Source organism: Patagioenas fasciata, chromosome 9, assembly GCF_037038585.1.
Source record: "Patagioenas fasciata isolate bPatFas1 chromosome 9, bPatFas1.hap1, whole genome shotgun sequence".
Taxonomy (NCBI): domain Eukaryota; kingdom Metazoa; phylum Chordata; class Aves; order Columbiformes; family Columbidae; genus Patagioenas; species Patagioenas fasciata.
In genome coordinates, this window is record NC_092528.1 from 29,778,110 (window position 1) to 29,796,209 (window position 18,100).

At 48.5% G+C, this 18,100-nt stretch overlaps 2 protein-coding genes across 3 annotated transcripts; one reads left to right on the forward strand and one right to left on the reverse strand.

Moving 5' to 3' along the window:
• Positions 1 to 1,553: 1,553 nt before the first annotated feature.
• On the forward strand, positions 1,554 to 13,648 carry LOC136105303 (NACHT, LRR and PYD domains-containing protein 1a allele 5-like). 2 transcript variants are annotated; one of them, XM_065845003.2, is made up of 16 exons: positions 1,556 to 1,634; positions 3,679 to 3,710; positions 3,979 to 4,050; positions 4,390 to 4,440; positions 4,923 to 4,952; positions 5,944 to 5,991; positions 6,082 to 6,125; positions 6,242 to 6,291; positions 7,014 to 7,234; positions 7,312 to 7,562; positions 8,199 to 8,333; positions 8,639 to 8,777; positions 8,939 to 8,992; positions 9,085 to 9,168; positions 11,341 to 11,610; positions 12,634 to 13,648. In XM_065845003.2, the coding sequence occupies exons 1-16, from the start codon at positions 1,606 to 1,608 to the stop codon at positions 12,651 to 12,653; spliced, it is 1,530 nt and encodes a 509-aa protein (XP_065701075.1). In that variant the 5' UTR covers positions 1,556 to 1,605; the 3' UTR covers positions 12,654 to 13,648. The 2 variants fall into 2 exon arrangements, with proteins under 2 accessions (XP_071668849.1, XP_065701075.1); XM_071812748.1 differs by lacking the exon at positions 6,082 to 6,125 and having other exon boundaries at positions 1,554 to 1,634; positions 6,242 to 6,281.
• A 1,352-nt stretch (positions 13,649 to 15,000) lies between these two features.
• On the reverse strand, positions 15,001 to 17,796 carry IL12A (interleukin 12A). The gene is made up of 5 exons (XM_065844087.2): positions 17,584 to 17,796; positions 16,576 to 16,683; positions 16,423 to 16,464; positions 16,216 to 16,320; positions 15,001 to 15,479 (listed from the first exon to the last, which is right to left on the reverse strand). Exons 1-5 carry the CDS (start codon positions 17,794 to 17,796, stop codon positions 15,312 to 15,314), a joined length of 636 nt encoding a protein of 211 aa, XP_065700159.1. The 3' UTR covers positions 15,001 to 15,311.
• Positions 17,797 to 18,100: the final 304 nt, after the last annotated feature.

Sequence of the window (18,100 nt, forward strand, 5' to 3'; positions counted from 1 at the left end):
CAGTGTTTTGAGGCTGTGTTTACTTTATACTTGCGCTTGTTTATAAAGTTTATCTTTTGTTTCTGGTGTGTGCCCTGGGCAGACACACAAAGGTTGACCCTGGACGGCACCCAGGAGCCGCTTTGGGGTTGGCACAAAGGGAAGAAGATGCCTCCGATATCCGCGCTGGGGACAGATGACTTTGGGCATAAGAGGAATACATTTAGAACAACCACTCGGAAACAGCCTCTTCCCCAAAGGGCTCAGCTCATCCCGGCACAAACCGAGATGACCTTGGATGTTTCCAGCCTGCTGTGCTCAGCTGGGAGGCTGCAGGGCTGTGCGATGGGTTTGCTAACATGGAGTTCACCTGGAGGGCTGGAAGTCCCCGTCCTTGCGGGTCATTTGGCCCAGCCCGTGTTTGGCAGACTGTCCCAGGGGTGTTTTATTGCCTTGCAGACAGAGCAGCTGCCAGCCCTGCCAGGCTACATTGCTCAAGGTGTCTTGGGTGCTCCAGGAGCACTTTACTACCAAAATCCTGCCAGTGAAGAAGCTTATATTCCCTTTTCTTTAAAAAATACTTACGTGCTGTTGCAGGTTTGGGCTGTTTTTTTCTTCTGTTTTCATTCTTTCTTTCATTAGCAGCTCTGCCATCTCAGAGGCAGATCCCGACGTGCCAGCTGAGAGGGCAGCCTTTGGTATTTTCGCTTTGGTGTTTCCTGCTGGCAGAGGATGGCGGGTGGCGCCAGGGTGGCCCTGGGTGCTGGCAGCGCTCGCGTCCTGCCTGCCCGCGGGGTCAGCAAAGGGGAAGCTGGAGCAGCACAGGCAGCGCTTTCCTGTCATGTGTTCGGTGCCTGGGTCCCCATACGGCACCAGCTGGGACACTGGTGGTGGTGCCACCCGCTGTGGGATCACCACCCGCTGTGGGGTCACCACCCCCTGTCCCTTAGCAGTGTGAACCCTGCCCTTGCTGCCTCTGGTGCCCGGGCTGGCAGCTTGGCCTGAGGGCTGTACCCAGACATCGTGTGGAGCAGAGGTGAGGGATTTTATTGTATATAATGATATATACCTATAGACATTGTGTATCTAGTATGGATACACAATACCTCTATTCTAATTCTATTCTGTTCTATTCCTAATACGTCCACTATATAAATAGTATATAGTGTATATATATAGGAAAGTACACCATATAGACCTGGATCTATACTGAGAGAGCATATATGTGATGTATATATCTATAGAACATATATCTAGTATATGAGTATACTAGTGTACCTAGTACATATATAAAGTGTGTATACATACATGTGCGTATCTAATAGACCAGTGTATCTAGTATGCACATGTGGTACCTGGGGTGTGTGTACATATAGCAGACGTATACAGAAATGGACAAAGCATACAGTAGCAGGGCCCTAGAGCATGTGCTCATCCGGCCCCACACCTGTGGGTCTCCCGAGGGGTGGGTCCCGTCGGACACGGACGCGTGTGGACCCCGCGCTCCGCACAGTCGGGTTCCAGAGGGCACGAGCGGCAGGGGCGTGGCCGTGGGGCGTGGCCGCTCTCGGGCCCGCCCCCCGCGCGGAGAGGCGGCGCTTCCCCCGCCGCGCCGCTCCCGCCGCGATGTCCCGCCGCGGGCAGGAGCCCGACAGGTGAGCGGGGATGGGGGGTCGGGGGTCCCGGCTGCCCCCCGCCATGCGCCGCCCGGGGCCCTCCCCAGCACCCGCGGGACCCCCCGGGCCTGCTCGGCATCCCCCGGCCACCCCCGCCTCTATTATTCCTCTCCCTACATCCTCCCGATGCCCCACTGCACCCCCAGCCCCTCTCGATGCCCCTCTGCACCCCCAGGCCATCCCAACCTTCGCAACCCCCCCAGCATCTTCCCCATCCCCCCAGCATCCTTCCTGCACCCTCCTCATCCCCATCCCCCCGCACCATTTGCATCCCCCAGCATCCTCCTGTCTCCTCCACCCCCCGCCCCCCTTCCAGCCCCCCCAGCATCACCCACTTCCCATTGCCTCCCGTCCCCGCATTCTCCCCCACCTTGCCGGACCCAAGCGAACGATCCCTGCCCCGCGCTGGAACAAAGCCCAGATCCTCCTTCCCGCCTCCCCGGAAACCCACAGCGGGTTTGGGGCGCAGCGCTCGGCCTTGCACCTGCAGCGGGGCCTCCCCGAGCCTCACCCCCCGCCCCAGCGCCAGGCCAGGACCCGGCCGTGCAGCCCCCCGCTCCCCCCGGGCCCGCTCGGCAGACAAAAGCGCTGGGCGAGCCAGCGCCGTTCCCGCTCCGCCGTTCCCGCTCCGCCCCGAGTCCCCGCTCCGCCCCGGCCCCCGCTCCGGTGGCTCCGCTCCACCCCGGGCCCCGGTTACACGGTCACGGTCCCGCTGTCCCGCTCCTTCCCCGGGATCACGCTCCGGTGGCTCCGCTCCACTCGGGGTCCCCGCTGCCCCGGCTGCACCCCGGGTATTGGCACAATAGGCGGCAGCTGGGGCCGTTTAGAAACGAGCCTGTTTATCTTTTTCCCTCTCAAGCTGTTATCGCCAGCGGGGTCACCCCGCTTTGGTTTTTGCTTCAGCAGAAACAACAGCGCAAGCGTGCAGCGCTTGCAGGGCAGTGGATGGAGCCTTTCTTCCTTATTGTAGTTAATTGTGGGTAGTAACTTCTTATACCGAACAGGGCTGTGTGTTTATATTTATTTTTTTGTCTATTTCCTTTTTTTCTTTTTCTCCCTGCTCTCTCCTCCAGAGCTTGTTTTTTAGCTTAGGAGGAGGGAATTGCAGCTGTGAGGGGTACAACCCTGCTGCAGGCAAACCTTATTTAGCAAGCCGGCACTTGGTGGAAAGCTTGCACAAACGCCTCTTGGCTCAGGCGCTGGCTCTGGGGTACAGGCTTTATCCAAGCCTTGCAGATAATATATCTTTTTTTTTTTTAATATGCAGTTTGGAAGCACAAACCCTGTTGTGTAATTTCCCATTTATGCCCATGGGGAAACCCTTGCCCGGTTTTTCCTGTGTGTTTAACTGGTCTAACTGACCACAGCACCTTTTTCCATGCCCTAGACCAACAAACTCTTACAGCTCCAGACCCCCCTTGCATTGCTTCACCCGGTGCCTCAGCCACACATTAGGGGATTTATTTTCCTGTCTCTACCATTACCACCTATTCATTTTTAATTTTGTGTTTTCTCTGATGCCCATTTACCCTGGCAGCTGCCAGGTACAGAAAGGACATTGTAGAGCTCCATGGAAAGTTTTCCAGACGTGGTCTTTACCCATAAATGATAAAACCAGCACATTTCCCCTTTTTAATGAGACTGAAGATTGGTCACAAACGGGTGATGGGGTCTGTTGGAGCCACCTGCCATGTCAGGGCCACCATGTTTATCTGAGCTCCTTGCTGAAGGAAATGGGTTGGATTGCACACGAAGTCTGGGCGCTTTGCAAAAGGGGCCGGGGGTTTGTGCCAGTGGGAAATGCATGGAGCAAAACCAGGTGTCCCTGGCACAGAAAGGGTGAGAGCCAGGGCCACGGGTGATGGTAGAGAAAATGAAGTTTTAATCACCAATCCTCCAGGCTAAGTTACCTGATAGCCTCCCATTCAGGGAGCGATGCCAGCAGGCAGGGGGCGGGTAAATGCCCAATTCTGGGGAGGCACAGGAAAGGATCTGCTGATGTGTCTCCTGTTTTGTCTTTCAGCGGAGCCGAGTCCCTCTCTTCAGATGAAAAAGGTAGGGTAATTTTGTGAAATACAGCACTTCGTATGAGAAATGCCCATCCTTTGCGAAAGAAATGATGATTTTATAACCACTAGCTTTAAAAAACATGGCGTAATGCTTTAGTTAATGAGTAAGAGTTTTGATTTTTTTACTATTGATTTTTAAAATTTATATTCTTTTGCTATATATTCCTTTCACCTGACCTGCATAGTGCAAAAACACTAAGAGAAGAGTAAAATCTCTGTCAAGCTTATAGCCCCTCACTGCTTTTCTCTTGCAGAGGTGGCGGCCGGCAGCACGGAGGGAGAGGACGGAGAGGAGGGAGAGGGCTCGGCCGAGGAGCAGCCAGCGGGTGAGCACACGTGGGCTTTGCCCCTGCGTGATAAAACCACCGTTTAGCTGGGTAAACCGGGATGTGCCACGGGTGAAGCTCCAAAATAGTCCCAGGTTGTATAAACCAGTAAAATTAAGCATCTTGAACGTGACATGTGCCCTTCAGAAGGGTGACCCCTGGGTCCCCTCTGATGCTGGGGTTTGATGCTCTGGTGCTGGTATTTTTTTCTACTCCGTTATGTTATCTAACTTGCTGATCAGCATGATATATTTAAACTTCTAGATGTATCCTTTTACTTACTTGTGGCATTGCTTTATTCCATTCTGGCTGTGACTAACGGGGTGTAATTTTGTTAAGGAGAAGACAGTTCCGAAAACAGCTCCAGCAGTAGCTCCGGAGAGGAGTCAGGTGAGCATCACATTGGGATTTATGTATTTTCTAACTTTTGCAAATGTATGTTCAGTTTGAACCAGCTGCTTTTCATGGGAACAGTCTCCGGGTTATTGTATAAGACCGTTAATTCAGTGATTGCATGCTGAAAAGCAGAATGATATTTTTGTGAGCGAATTATTTCCTAGCCGCTCCGTTTTGAGCGGAGCAATAATAGAGGAACAGCAGCTAATGTTGCTTTGGCCTCGTAGACACAATACACGCAGATGTTTTTACACCACAGTAGTTGTCCAAACACCAAGAGGCTATAAATCTGCTGAGAAGTTGGCAGCAAAAGTGGCAAAACAGGATGGACAGGAAAAGAATTAAAGGAAGCGTTTGCTGTCGATGAAAAGCCTGTGGGTTTGCGCTTACACGGGTCCCACCACCAGCAGTTTATTCTGCTTTCATGCAAGATTGATGGTCTTTAGTTAAATAATTACAAAGCTTTTTCTCATCAGATGCGGAGGAGCTGGGTGGAAGCAAGTCGGGTGAGTGTGTTTTTGTTTTATTCCTTAAATCTACCCTGCAAGGTGTGAGGAAGCCAACACGGATCAGTGATGCACGAGGGCAGCGATATGTGATGGCAAGAGAGGGATTTAGCGCTGGCGCACCCATCAACTCTGTGTCTTTTGGTGAAATTAATTGCTAGGGAGCGTACCCAGGATTTGGGGCATGTGGGGTGCCTGTGTTTGCAGACAGAGCCTGTTGTGGGCGCAGGAGATGCCGGCGGGAGCTCAGCACTCCTCCTTGTTCCTGGCTGTCCCAGGTCACTGCATCCCCGCCGCAGCTCAGGGACTGAAATAGCATCGCCGCGGGCAGGGAGCCAACGCGTGGCAGCCGTTTGCCTGATGTTTGCCAGACTCTTTGCTTGCAGCAATGCATTTTTTTTCCTACCTCTCCCAAATCTGCCTGCCCAGGAGGGTGTTGACGTCTCAGGGTGACTTTTGACAGTCTCCGCTCGCAGGGACGGGGAGCGGAAGCCAGCAGCACCGTGTCCCCGCACGTCACCAGCCAGCCGGTCCCTGTCACAACAACTCTTCTGCTCGGCTTCTGCAAAATCCACCCTTCAGGCTAAAAGCTTTTGCCCGACGTGCCAGCTCTGCTTGTTTTCTCTTGCGTTGGGTGTTATTAAGGAAGATTGAGGCACCTTTGAATCATTTTAGGGACAAATACGCTGCTCTTCTTGCAGCTTCCATGCCGGGTGGTTGAAATTCGTACTTGGCACGATAAGTCTCATCCTGTGAAAATTTCCAGGAGTTTGGGCAAGTTGCGAGCTTTTGACAAAGTTGCATCTCCATGTTCAGCATCATCCTCACTCCATGCAAAGCCTGCACAGGTGCCAGAGCTTCGTCTTAGGAACATTCCCCTTAGGCTTTTATTAATATAAGCAAATTGAATTGGTTGATTGTCCCTGCTGAATATGGGAGCAGAAACACATTGGAGCCTGAAGTATTTGCTGCAAACTTCTTCTGTTTGCAGGTGAAGAACAGGAGGAGAAGGAATCGCTACCGCGCTGCAATGAGTCAGGTAGTAAGAGGTCTCTTGAGGGCTCTTTTTTTTTCCTGAGCGTTTAATTACTTTGCTTTTAACGAGCTGATCATCCTGTTTCCTCGCTAGGAGTGAACTGTCTGCCACCCTGCGAGCACTGCAGGAGTGAAAATGTACGTTAATAAAAAAACCCCACCCACGTATTTTGCGTGAGATAATCTGCACGTTCTCATTCTACCCTCTTGCTGGCTTTTTAAAATATGTATTTTTCTTTTATTTATATATATAGGACCAGAAGGAGCAAGTGGCCCCCAGGAGACTTTCTGGAGGTCAATATATGTATGTTTTTTTTAATATAATGGGTATATATTCATATTGTTCTCATTGGGGTACTTTTTTCTTCAATATAAGTGGGAAGAAGACTGATTTGCTGCATGAATACATTTGGAGTTATAACAGATGCCCCCAAATCCTTAAAAATAAACAATGTAGAGCAGCTGCCTGTGCTGCCTGCAGGTCCTGGGCCAAGAAACCGCTCAGGATTCTTCCTGCCTGCCTCGTCTTGCTGCAGCAATTAACATCAGGAATGTTTTAATGTGCTGGTTTTCAGTCTGGACACACCTGAGGGGTCTTGCTTTGCTTCACAGGAATATTCATCCTCTCCCTTTGCATTTTTCCTTGGGTTGCCAGCCTTGTGCTCCCTCTCTATGTCTGGAAGGTGTCGTCAGTGTGTGATGTTGGGGATGTCCATGTGTGATGTGGATTTTGTCCATGTATATTGTTGGTACTGACATTGGTGGGAGCTGGGCTGAGCCCTTTGTGTAAAAGCAGCTGCTCCGTTTGCAGGAAACGTTATGCAAAACATTCATTACGGCTATTTTGAATGCAGTTTTAAACCCTCCAGTGATGGTTTAAACATAGAGACTGGAGAAAAAAAATGTATGGCTTCTGTGCAATTTAGATAAAGTGCCCTGTGCCTGTTGTCCCTTGCAAACTGCATCGTTATTATATTTATTAGGCAGTGGAAACTAAACTAACCAGGTCATTCTTGCCCACGGCAGGATGCAGCTGGATGCAGAGGGGAATTACCAATGCAGCCTCACAGGCTTGATCTTTGAGGTAACGGGGGCCGTCAAGATCACATATTCCCTCCTATCCTGGAGCAAATACGCCAACCTCGTGGAAAAGCCGTGGATCGTGGGCGGCCCCCTCTTCGACGTGCACTGCAACCCGGCCCCCGCGCTCACCTCCATCCAGTTTCCCCACTCGCTGTGCCTCGGTGGTGAGTCCAACGGGTGCGGGATGTTGCCAATCCCCTGGCTCGGGAGACACTGAGATGTCCCCTCCGTGTCCCTGCAGATCACGGCGCCGGCCTGGCCTTTAGGGTTTTGCACATCAAAAGCGAGGGCCCGGCGATCGAGCCCTCTGCCGACTACTCGGCGTCACACGTGAAGTGGCTGGTGAGCTCATTGTCCCCGGTGGGACCGCTCATCCAGAGCCTGGAGCCGGTGCAGTACCACGGCGCCGTCATCCTCTACAAAGCCGTCGACGAGCATCCTTCCTTATCCTTTCGGGTCTACGTGGCTACAAACAACGACTCCTTTATAAAGGTATGGCTGGTGGCGGGGGTGAAGGGTGGCGTGATGTAGAAATACCGGCACGGTGGTTATGGGGGTGCTACCTGGAAGATGGGGTATGGCAGAGATGTTCCTCTCTTGCCTCAGTGTTTGCATTCAATAATTATATGTATATATACATATATATATAACATGAGACTTCCATACCAAAATGGTCTGCCTAGTTAGGATATGATAGTTAGGATATGGTGATATTAGTAATTCTTCTTGAAGAATCTTAATTTTTCAGTTGTGAGGAGTGCGCATCACAGCTGAGGAGCTGCATTAATGTAGTTTCAATCTTATTGAGTGGAAATGATGAAATTGTGCTCGGCAAGGCAGTTTCTTAGGAGAAAGCTGAAGAATAAGGAGCTACACAACCACAGTCCTTACATTTCTATGATTCTATGACTTTTTGCCAAGAAAGTTCCTTGTGATCCCTTCCAACCTGGTACTCAATGATTTCATGGTTTAAGGGATTACAGCAGCCCACATGCTCACTCACAAGTGGAACATGTCACGGATGCTTCATAGGTGGAGAAAAGCCCAAGGAACCACATTAGCACAGGTTTTAAATGTTAATTCCTTTCCTGAGGCGAGTAATCTTTCAACTGTATTTTTACATTTTAGGATATCTCAAGAGCCGTAAAACATTCAAATAAGAAATTCATTAGAATTGACAAGCCCCCTGTATGCCAAAAATTACTTCAGAAAGGAAAGAGGTATAGATTAGTTTGTGAGCCAGAAGCTGAAATAACTCCAGAGGTAAGTCCCTTGCACAACCTTCATTTCATCCATTGCGTCTTGATTGGAAACATGGTACAAAGTGGCTTTTCCTGGATGTTCCTGCACTGGCATTAAGGGCATTTTTCACATCCATTTGTCATGGCTGCAGAAAGCATTTGCTGCTTAGGGCCCTAAAATTTTGGGATGAAATCCTGACGCTAAAGTCAACAACGAAACTCTAAGGAGATTAAAGTTGGGCTCAGATCTGTGTCAACAAGCAAATACCTCCTCTTCAGTTTATGTTCTGGCTAAATGTTTATTTTTAAAATATTTACGTTGTATAGGAAATTGAATTTGTTGACGGATCTCTCTTGAAACTAAAAAGTTACATTGAAGTTTATTTGGAGAAACCCGACGACTTCACGTTGTCTTTGGTTGAGCTGGAGTCTGATGCGACCGTCTGGAAAGCAAAACTAAGAGAGAGTGAGTCTTTGGTCTCCCACTACGAGTTTATTCCTGCTGAAAAGATAAGAGGAGTTCGGGGTATAATTCAGCCTAATTTGTGCCTGAGAATTGTTGGATGTAAGGCGTAGCAATGGGAATACCTACCTCACCTTTTCTTTCCCCTGAAAACTCTTTACCAGGTGACTGGATACATTACGACCAGAACAAAAACGAGCAGAAAAGAAGCACAGCCAGTAAGTCGATCAAAGATACGCCGGGGTTGCTTGTTTTCTGCGTAGCTCAAGTGATGTGCAAGAAATAACATCATCTCTCGCTCGCTTCCCAGGTGTCAAAAGACGGAAACCAGACATCAGCATTTTGGAAGAACACGACCTCTGTAGCAAAAAGCAAAAAACCAGCAATACTGCAGGTAAAGCATTTTCACAGAATCCCAGAATATCAGGGGTTGAAGGGCCCTGGAAAGCTCATCCAGTGCAATCCCCCCATGGAGCAGGAACACCCAGCTGAGGTTCCACAGGAAGGTGTCCAGGCGGGTTTGAATGTCTGCAGAGAAGGAGACTCCACAACCTCCCTGGGCAGCCTGGGCCAGGCTCTGGCATCCTCACTGGGAAGAAGTTTCTTCTCGTATTTAAGTGGAACCTTTTGTGTTCCAGTTTGAACCCATTACCCCTTGTCCTATCGTTGGTTGTCACCCAGAAGAGCCTGGCTCCATCCTCCTGACACTCACCCTTTAGATATCTGTAAACATCAATGAGGTCACCCCTCAGTCTCCTCTTCTCCAGCTCCAGAGCCCCAGCTCCCTCAGCCTTTCCTCACACGGGAGATGCTCCACTCCCTTCAGCATCTTGGGGGCTGCGCTGGACTCTCTCCAGCAGTTCCCTGTCCTTCTGGAGCTGAGGGGCCACAACTGGACACAATATTCCAGGTGTGGTCTCCCCAGGGCAGAGCAGAGGGGCAGGAGAACCTCTCTGACCTACTGACCACCCCCTTCTAACCCACCCCAGGTACCATTGGCTTCCTGGCCACAAGGGCCCAGTGCTGGCTCATGGTCACCCTGCTGTCCACAGGACCCCAGGTCCCTTTCCCCTACACTGCTCTCTAATAACTCATTCCCCAACTTATACTGGAACCCGGGGTTGTTCCTACCCAGATGTAAGACTCTACACTTCCTTTGTTAGATTTCGTGGCATGTCAAATAACACCTTGGGTTTGGTTTGGGCTTTAATTTTTTATTCTGTGAATTCAGCCTGAGCTTACAGTTCCCTGAATCTGAGCATGAAATATGGGAGGGGAGAATGCTGCTTTTGTTGGTGCAGAGTTTGTACCCACATTTGTATGCTTTGGTACATTGTCGTTCATTCGGTAAATAAATGGTGAGAAGCAGCTAGAAAATTTGCTTTATGAGGGTCGGCTAAAATGTAAGACTGGGCAATAGTGGCTGCTTTCGAAAGAGGTTTCATGCCTCAGATCTTGTGTCTGGGATGTATCCTGAGCCATAACGGGCTGAAATTGTCTGAAAAAAATGTCATGTCCTGATGGTCAGAAACGCTTGGTGTCTGGGAGCTCCCACCCAGAAACTACTCATTTGTTAATAGTTACTTGGAAGAAATACAGAAGAAATAATGTTATTTCAATAAATAAAGACAAAAAAAAAAATCAGCAAAAATAGCCGTGTAACAAAAATAGCCACCAGAGGGAGAGCTTCCGTCCCTCAAAACCTCAGTTTTCTGCCTAAGTGGTGACAGTGAGGAGAAAAAAACCCCTTTACAGCAGGCAGAATGCAATCGGGTGGTGTCAACTTAGTCCTCCAGGTGCTTTTTTCCAGCCCTTGGCTCTGAATTGCCAGATAATGTGAATAATCACAGAATCCCAGAATGGACTGGGTTGGAAAAGCCCTCAGAGATCATCCAGTCCAACCCTTGGTCCAACTCCAGTCCACTGACCAGATCACGGCACTAAGGGCCATGGCCAATCTCAGTTTACAAACCTCCATGGCCGGTGAGTCCAGCACCTCCCTGGGCAGCCATTCCAATGCTGACCACTCTCTCTGCACGGAATTGCTTTCCCATCTCCAGCCTCAGTTTCCCCTGGCAGAGTTGAAACCCATGCCCCCTTGTCCTATTGCTGACTGCCTGGGAGAAGAGCCCAATCCCCCCTGGCTAGAACTGCCCTTCAGGTCGTTCTAGAGAGTGCTGAGCTCACCTCTAAGCCTCCTCTGCTCCAGACTGAACAAGCCCAGCTCCCTCAGCCTCTCCCCATAGGGCTTGTGCTCAAGTCCCTTCCCCAGTCTTGTTGCTCTCCTCTGGACCCGCTCCAGCACTTCAATCTCTTTCCTGAGCTGAGGGGCCCAGAACTGACCACAATACTCCAGGTGTGGCCTCCCCAATGCAGAGTACAGGGGCAGGATCACTGCCCTTGTCCTGCTGACCACGCTGGTTTGGATACAGGATACCAGTGTGTAGTAATAAGGTCACCTTTGCCTTATCTCCCTGGCCACACACAGAACTAACGCGTCATTTAGTTGCAAGTCTTAACAGGAGGAGCAGTGTTAAATCTGATTTTTACTTCTGTGTCTTTTCAGATGGAATGGAATCAAAAATCTTAACAGATCAACAGCTGATGGTGATCGCCAAGTTGCTTGGGAGGCAGTGGAGAGAAATCGCCATCGAGTGTCTGCAGGTGGAAATGAAAGACATCGAGCAGATTCAGGCAACGGAGGATGAAGTTAATATGCAGAAATTTAAGTTGCTAAGCAAGTGGAGAGACAGAGAGCAAAGCAACGGCACTGCTGAAGCTTTGTGCAAAAGTCTCTATGAAAAAGTGTCCTATGAGGTAGTCCAAGCCCTACAAGGTATCGCCTTCCCACTATATTTATTTGATTACTTCATAGTGTTTCAGATATATTTTAGGAATTCACATCAGAGAGTTCCCACTATATTGATTTGATTACTTCATAGTGTTTCAGATATATTTTAGGAATTCACATCAGAGAGTTTACCGAATCCCTAGTACATGTTTTACTACATAGTTTAAAATGATCTCCCCTCTGATGTTAGCAATGACTTTCTTGCTTGTGGCATTTTTATACTTCCCTTCAGAAACTGATAGAAAATGAACAATATTTTTCCACTGACCGTGTTGAGAGCGCTCTCAGTCAGCGTTATGTACCCACACCGCTTCTTGGGTTTCTCAGGACGTCCAAAGGGGAGGTGTTTGAGTCTTTACATATTTTAGGAAGTGGAACCTTTCTTAAAAAAAAAAAAATATATATATGTGTATGCACATATGTATATTCCAATTGTATATTCATCTCCCTTATGAGGAAAGGCTGAGGGAGGTGGGGCTCTGGAGCTGGAGAAGAGGAGACTGAGGGGGGACCTCATTGATGTTTACAGATGTAGAAAGGGGGAGTGTCAGGAGGATGGAGCCAGGCTCTTCTCGGTGACAACCAATGATAGGACAAGGGGTAATGGGTGCAAACTGGAACACAGGAGGTTCCACTTAAATATGAGAAGAAACTTGTTCCTGGTGAGGGTGTCAGAGCCTGGCCCAGGCTGCCCAGGGAGGTTGTGGAGTCTCCTTCTCTGCAGACATTCAAACCCGCCTGGACACCTTCCTGTGGAACCTCAGCTGGGTGTTCCTGCTCCATGGGGGGATTGCACTGGATGAGCTTCCCAGGTCCCTTCCAACCCCTGACATTCTGGGATTCTGTGATTCCAAGGGTGAAGAGCTGCTTGTTCTCCCTCACTCGCCATAACCTTGCGCTGTCTTGTAGGCTTTACGTTTATTATTCATTTATTATTCAACTTAAATGCTGCAATAACTTGTAGAGACGGGATAATCTGTGTGTGTTTGTGCGTGTTCCTTTCCCCAGGTTTCTCGACTCGGCGCTGAGCTGGAAGGAGCTGAGATTTGGGAAGGCGGATGCGAAGCATCATCTCTCAGTGGGAAGTTGAGACAGGATCTTCGCCAGAAATGTGAACGAAACTTTTCTTGGATGTAAGCACACGTAAGCCTTTCAGGAACAAATTACTCAGGCGGTGGATCCCGGCATCGGGAGTGCCGGGTTTAATGGGTGGGGAAACCCAACACTGCTGTCCAGCTTTGTCTCATTTGAGCCAGGCCTAAAAGACGTGAACACTGGGAGAAACCGGCTTACTCTTTTCAGGTGTATGATCATTATTCGGAAACGTTTTAATTCACATCAGGGAAAGACAGGGAGAAAAGTTGTGTAGGAACTTTCGTCCCCTTAAAGAAAATATTGAATTCCAAAATCATGAGGTACTTTGTATTTCTCACAGATGTCCAAGATCAGGGAAGGATAATCCTAAACTTGCAGATAAATTCCTTTGCGTAATCACTGTATATATACATAATTACTGTATATACTTGTGTACAGTCAGTCCTTGTTAAGCTATGGTTCTGTTGTCTAAAAACCTGAAGACTGGTTTTATGGGAGCACCACTAGTAACTCCAGGCAGCTTTGAATTTTCCCTGGGAATTTCTTCTTCTCTCTTTTCTGTATAGTCTGTCTCAGTTTTTATGAGATAAGTTTTTATGTTGTATATTTTTTTTTGTATGATAAACTTTTTATACATTTTTTTTTTACTTGATTAATTTTAACTTGGATAGAATTAGGTGCTTAAACTGAAATGGGAGGAGGCAAAATCTCTGCAAAAGCTGTTCCTCTGTCGGCAATGTATGTACTATGGAAATGGAAAAGATTTGGAGATAATGTTATTTGCAGAAGAGACAGGCGACCCGATACGGGATATTGTCCTGTTTTTAAAGGCACGGGATTCTTGTGATCATCTTCCTCTGCGTATGTTTATGAACAAAAAAGCATACTTTTAAAAAATAAGGATTAAAAAGGAAACATTTACACTATATATATGTTCGTTTGTGTGTTTAATTTTAGCTGTTGGATGAGATGTTGCAAGGTTGCTGCGTGTTGGGGGCCATCTTTCCAACCTTTTGTGCTCTGCTGCTGATGCAGGGGTTGGCTGAGGAAAGGGCTCTGGTGGTGCCCAGGACCTCATGGGCTTTTCTGATGGGGTGTTAGGGGAGAAAGAAAAGCTGTAGGAGGCAGGGAAGGCTTTATGGGGCTCTCCATGCCCTTGGCTCTTATCTTTGGGAAATTTTAACCTTTAAGATACCAAAAAAAACCCCAAAGCTCTAATGGACCTTCTGGTCAGAAGCAGAAATCAGTAAGTCTAAGCTGGAAATAAACTGCTTATTTGCAATGATGAGGGTAACTGGATAGCGTAGCAGATGGTGAGAAAATTACGGGAAGGTCTTCAGCTCTCAAGTTCTTGAAATCAAAATCAAGCAGCTTTTTTAAAAGACGTATCGTGTGTCTGTGGTCTTTAATTTGCAAGCAGAAGGAATTGGAACAGTTGCGTAAGGACATCACAGCGCTGAGGTGTGAGGTTGCTCCTACCCTACACCTGCGTGTATGTTGTGGGGGAGTCTGTAGGAGGGGGGACCATGTCTCTGGTTCCACTAGAAAGCTCTGGGAATGTATACATTTAATTACATTTTCAGAGCTGGTGTGGGGTACAGGTAACGCCAACGCTTGGGGAAGAGGATGAGGACGGCAGGATCTGGAAGAGCTGGGGGTCACATCAGCCTCTCGGCATTAAAGAGGGGTCCCCAAAGAGCTGGGAGAACCTGAGGAAGAGGAGAGAGCTGAAGAACAAGGGGTTGGAGACAAGGGGTGGCGGGTGCAACGTGGGAGCTGGTGGGGACGTGACCAAAATCACTGTGAGGGAGGACCTGGTATAGGTGATACGGTCAGGAATCGGGAAGATAATCATCCCAACATCTCTCCCACCCGCAAAGCTCTGCAAAAATCCTTCCCTTGCTGAAAAAAACCTCAATTCAACCACTCATTTTGGTGGGGTGAGTATTTCACCCTGGGAACTATGTAACTGGCTGGGAGATGGGTGTAAATGAGGATGGAACCAGGGTGTGCTCTGAGTGCTCGGTCTGGGATGAAACCCACAAGAAGGATGGTTGGTGTAAGTAAGAAGGCAGAAACAGGATTTTAAAATATTATATCAAGGCTGAATGTTACTATGGTATAGTTTTACCTGCCAGCAATATTCACAGTATTTTAAAAGTATGATGGATATGACGTGATATTATTGATTCATGTAATATCTCCAGGAAGGAAAAAAATCACCACTTTTTTTAAGGCAAACTTTATTAGGCAATAAATAGAATAAATAAATAAATTGATTATTATAAATATGTTTCAATTTCTGAAAATTACGGCTGAATAAATAAGGTGGGTAAGACACAGTTGAGTGTTTGGCCGTTTGAGAACATTTTGGTACCACAACGTAGCTTATTTTCTAGAGATCTAGAAGTGTATCATGACAGCTTAAAAGCAACAGCTTGCTAAGATGTGATTTGTAAGAAACTGTGAACTATCACACGCTTGGTTCCTAAAAAGCCCCCAACCACCTTGCAGGGTATTGACTACTGGCTTTTTTCTCCCAAAATTGCTTTAGGTCAAATCTCTACCCCAAGCGCTGGAGGGCCGGGCGCTTAGCGGGAGCTCTCCGGCGAGGTCAGGTAGCTCATCATCCTGCCGATGGTGACGCTGCGGATTCGGAAGGCGTGGAGGATGCTGCAGAGCCGCATCCTCTCCTGGAAGGACGTGGGGACCGCACCGGGCAGGGCTTGAACCGCGCTCCTGCCGCTGGGGTCTAGCGCCTGGGGAGAGGTAGGAGCGTCAAACCACCACCACAAAGTGGCTACAACAGCATAAAACCTCTTTAGATTGGCTACAACAAAAAAACCTCTTTAGGCTTTTTTCGCCCCCCTGAGGGGTAAATGACCAGACTTAGAAATAAGGATGTATTCTTATCACTGAAAAATTTGGAATATTTAATGATATAATTAATAGACTTAGGATAAAATCAGGAATGTTTAGTGATATAATGAATAGACTTTGGATGCGCAGCTGTACTTTCCTCAGGACAAAACTGCCCATTCATGCACAAAGGCTCTTTCTGCCCAAGAATAAAGAGCCTTTTTTAATAAGAAGCCTATGTCTGGCCTAGTCTAACAACCCCTTAGACTGGGCTTGCCTGCCCCAGGCTAGACTAGAATCTCCAGGCTGTTGGGAGATGCTCTGTCAATACAAAGGGAATTAAGTTTTTTTTTAATTAGCTTTTGTTAAACAAACAAACAAGCTTTTAACATTTATTCCCTCCTCTCACTAATTTATCAGAGTTCAGTACACCCTATGTCGTACTCAGTAAACCAGGTGTATTTGGAAGAGAAATATGAAGTGAGACACATAATTTGTAAGAATCAAGTCCCTTCTAGGAAAAACAGTAAAAATTACCAGATTGAAGAAAGGTCACTATTTGCCTGGTTACAGAATGAATTAAGAACTGTGGTTTAAGACAGAAATAGCAGAAAGGAAGGAGACAGAAATACTTACTGTCATCATCTCATCAATAGTCGTCAGAACCTTTTGATCACCCAAGTTGCTCAGCTCTGCCCTGTAGGCATTCAGATCCTCATAGATGCCCTGCAGGCATTTACTCTGCAAAATTCAGAGTTATTAGGAAATGCTTGACTCTGTTGTAAGCGCTTTCAACACACAACAAGCAAAAGAAGGGGTTCTTTTGGGAAACTTGCGATTTACCGTATCAAAAGTAGATCTTTCCAGTGTTGGACAGTTTCCAGTCTGCAAATTAAAGAAGAAATGAGACATAGTGATTTTGTGGAAGTGTGAATTATACGGCTGTTCCTTGAAAATATGATGCTGAAACTTGATATGTATATATATATATATTACCTCTAGATCCTGAGATATACAAGCTTTTATGGTGTTGAGCTGATCCTTAGTGATATCTTCTAGATCGACCTCTTCAAGGGTACATTCAAATCCCAGCGTGCCGAGCTCCTGTGTTGGAAAGGGAATAGAAAAGGGTTGTTGACTCAGCTTTGCGGTACCGTATGTATATGTAAGTACACACAATTATACGTGATGCATCACAGCTGTCTGCACTTAGCAGAATCCTAGGAATGAAGCTGTGTGAGGATTATGGTTAAACAGGAAAGGGAGCAAATAGACTGAGAGACTGAAGTGCATGAGGCAGTTGTGTTTAATGGGAATAAGCTCAGGCTTGGCACGGATTTGTTTTGTATGTTGCTGCGAATTGCGCTGCCTCCATTACTTTAAATTATTCTCTCAGACCTCGAATCTATTGAGAACTTTATGTCGCTGTAGTTGCAAATGTAAAGTATCTCATAGAAAGTGAAAAATATTACTAATACCATCTGCACAGACATTTAGCAGCGCTCGCTGGCCCACTGCAAGTGCAGAACAACGCACCTATGCAGTGCCGGGGTTTTTTTGTGGTTATCTGAGATAAAGTTTGTAACAATAGCAGGGAATTTTAGCAAAAATAAAATCCCCTTGACACTGCTGCCAGGGAGCTTTAGTGTGGAAAATGCTACAGCACCAACCCAAAGTCAGGAGCAAGTGCTTTCTGAGCCAGCTTTGCAGGGGCTTCAGAGAAAGACCACATTTAAAACAGAGAGCGCTCATATCCGCTGGTGCTGCGAATGATGAGTGTGTTTTTGGGAGGGTGAGCGAGCACGGGTTGAGAAAGACAACTGAGCAAAACCTCATCCCAAAGGGCTGGTCAAGTGAGGCGTGAAAGGAAAGACCAGTTATTGAGGCTTAAAGCGGACCTGCAGAGAGCATGTGCCTGCCTGGGTACCTGCAGCCACCATCAGCATCCTCCCGGGTACCCTCCCTGCCCCATGCCCGCCTCCGCAGCCCCCTCACCCCGCACACCTTCAGCCGGTGGATGGAGGCGCTGGCGGCCGCCAGCAGCTCCCGGGAGCGGTTCATCGTCTCGGCGAGGGGGGAGGACGGCGGCGGCATCGCCCGGACGGCGGGTGACAAGGCCAGGGCCAGGCAGAGCGCGGGCAGCAGCGCCCAGGGCCGGGTGGCGGCGCTAGGGGGCGCTGCCCGCCCGCCGGTGTCGCTGTCACCGCGCTGTGCCATCGCTGCTGCCCAGGGAACGCTGCAGGGACCGGCGGGGCCGCCGCGGCTCTTATAGGGGCGGCGGCAGCGGGATTTCCCCCTCCTCTCCTTTCCGTTCCAGCAGCCGCTCGGGGAGCCGGGCCGGGGGCAGCCGGGAATCCCGGCACCGCGGGCGGGGAGCGGGGACGGGGACAGGGGACGGGGGTGCTGGCCCCACACCCCTGCTCCGGGGGGTGCTGCGGGGCAGCTGTGGCACTTGTGGGGAATGAAAGTCCCGTGTTCAGGAGCATTCCCGTGCACTGAGCTTATAGAAAAGGTAAGAATG

Excerpts from the sequence above, each read along its gene's own strand:
- LOC136105303 (XM_065845003.2), top strand. The coding sequence starts at position 1,606 with ATGTCCCGCCGCGGGCAGGAGCCCGACAG. Across the intron at positions 8,993-9,084 it reads GCAGAAAAGAAGCACAGCCA|GTGTCAAAAGACGGAAACCA; the intron begins GTAAGTCGATCA and ends CTCGCTTCCCAG. Across the intron at positions 11,611-12,633 it reads GGTAGTCCAAGCCCTACAAG|GTTTCTCGACTCGGCGCTGA; the intron begins GTATCGCCTTCC and ends TCCTTTCCCCAG.
- IL12A (XM_065844087.2), bottom strand. The coding sequence starts at position 17,796 with ATGGCACAGCGCGGTGACAGCGACACCGGCGGGCGGGCAGCGCCCCCT. Across the intron at positions 16,465-16,575 it reads GTATATCTCAGGATCTAGAG|ACTGGAAACTGTCCAACACT; the intron begins GTAATATATATA and ends TTTAATTTGCAG. Across the intron at positions 16,321-16,422 it reads AAAGATCTACTTTTGATACG|AGTAAATGCCTGCAGGGCAT; the intron begins GTAAATCGCAAG and ends TGAATTTTGCAG.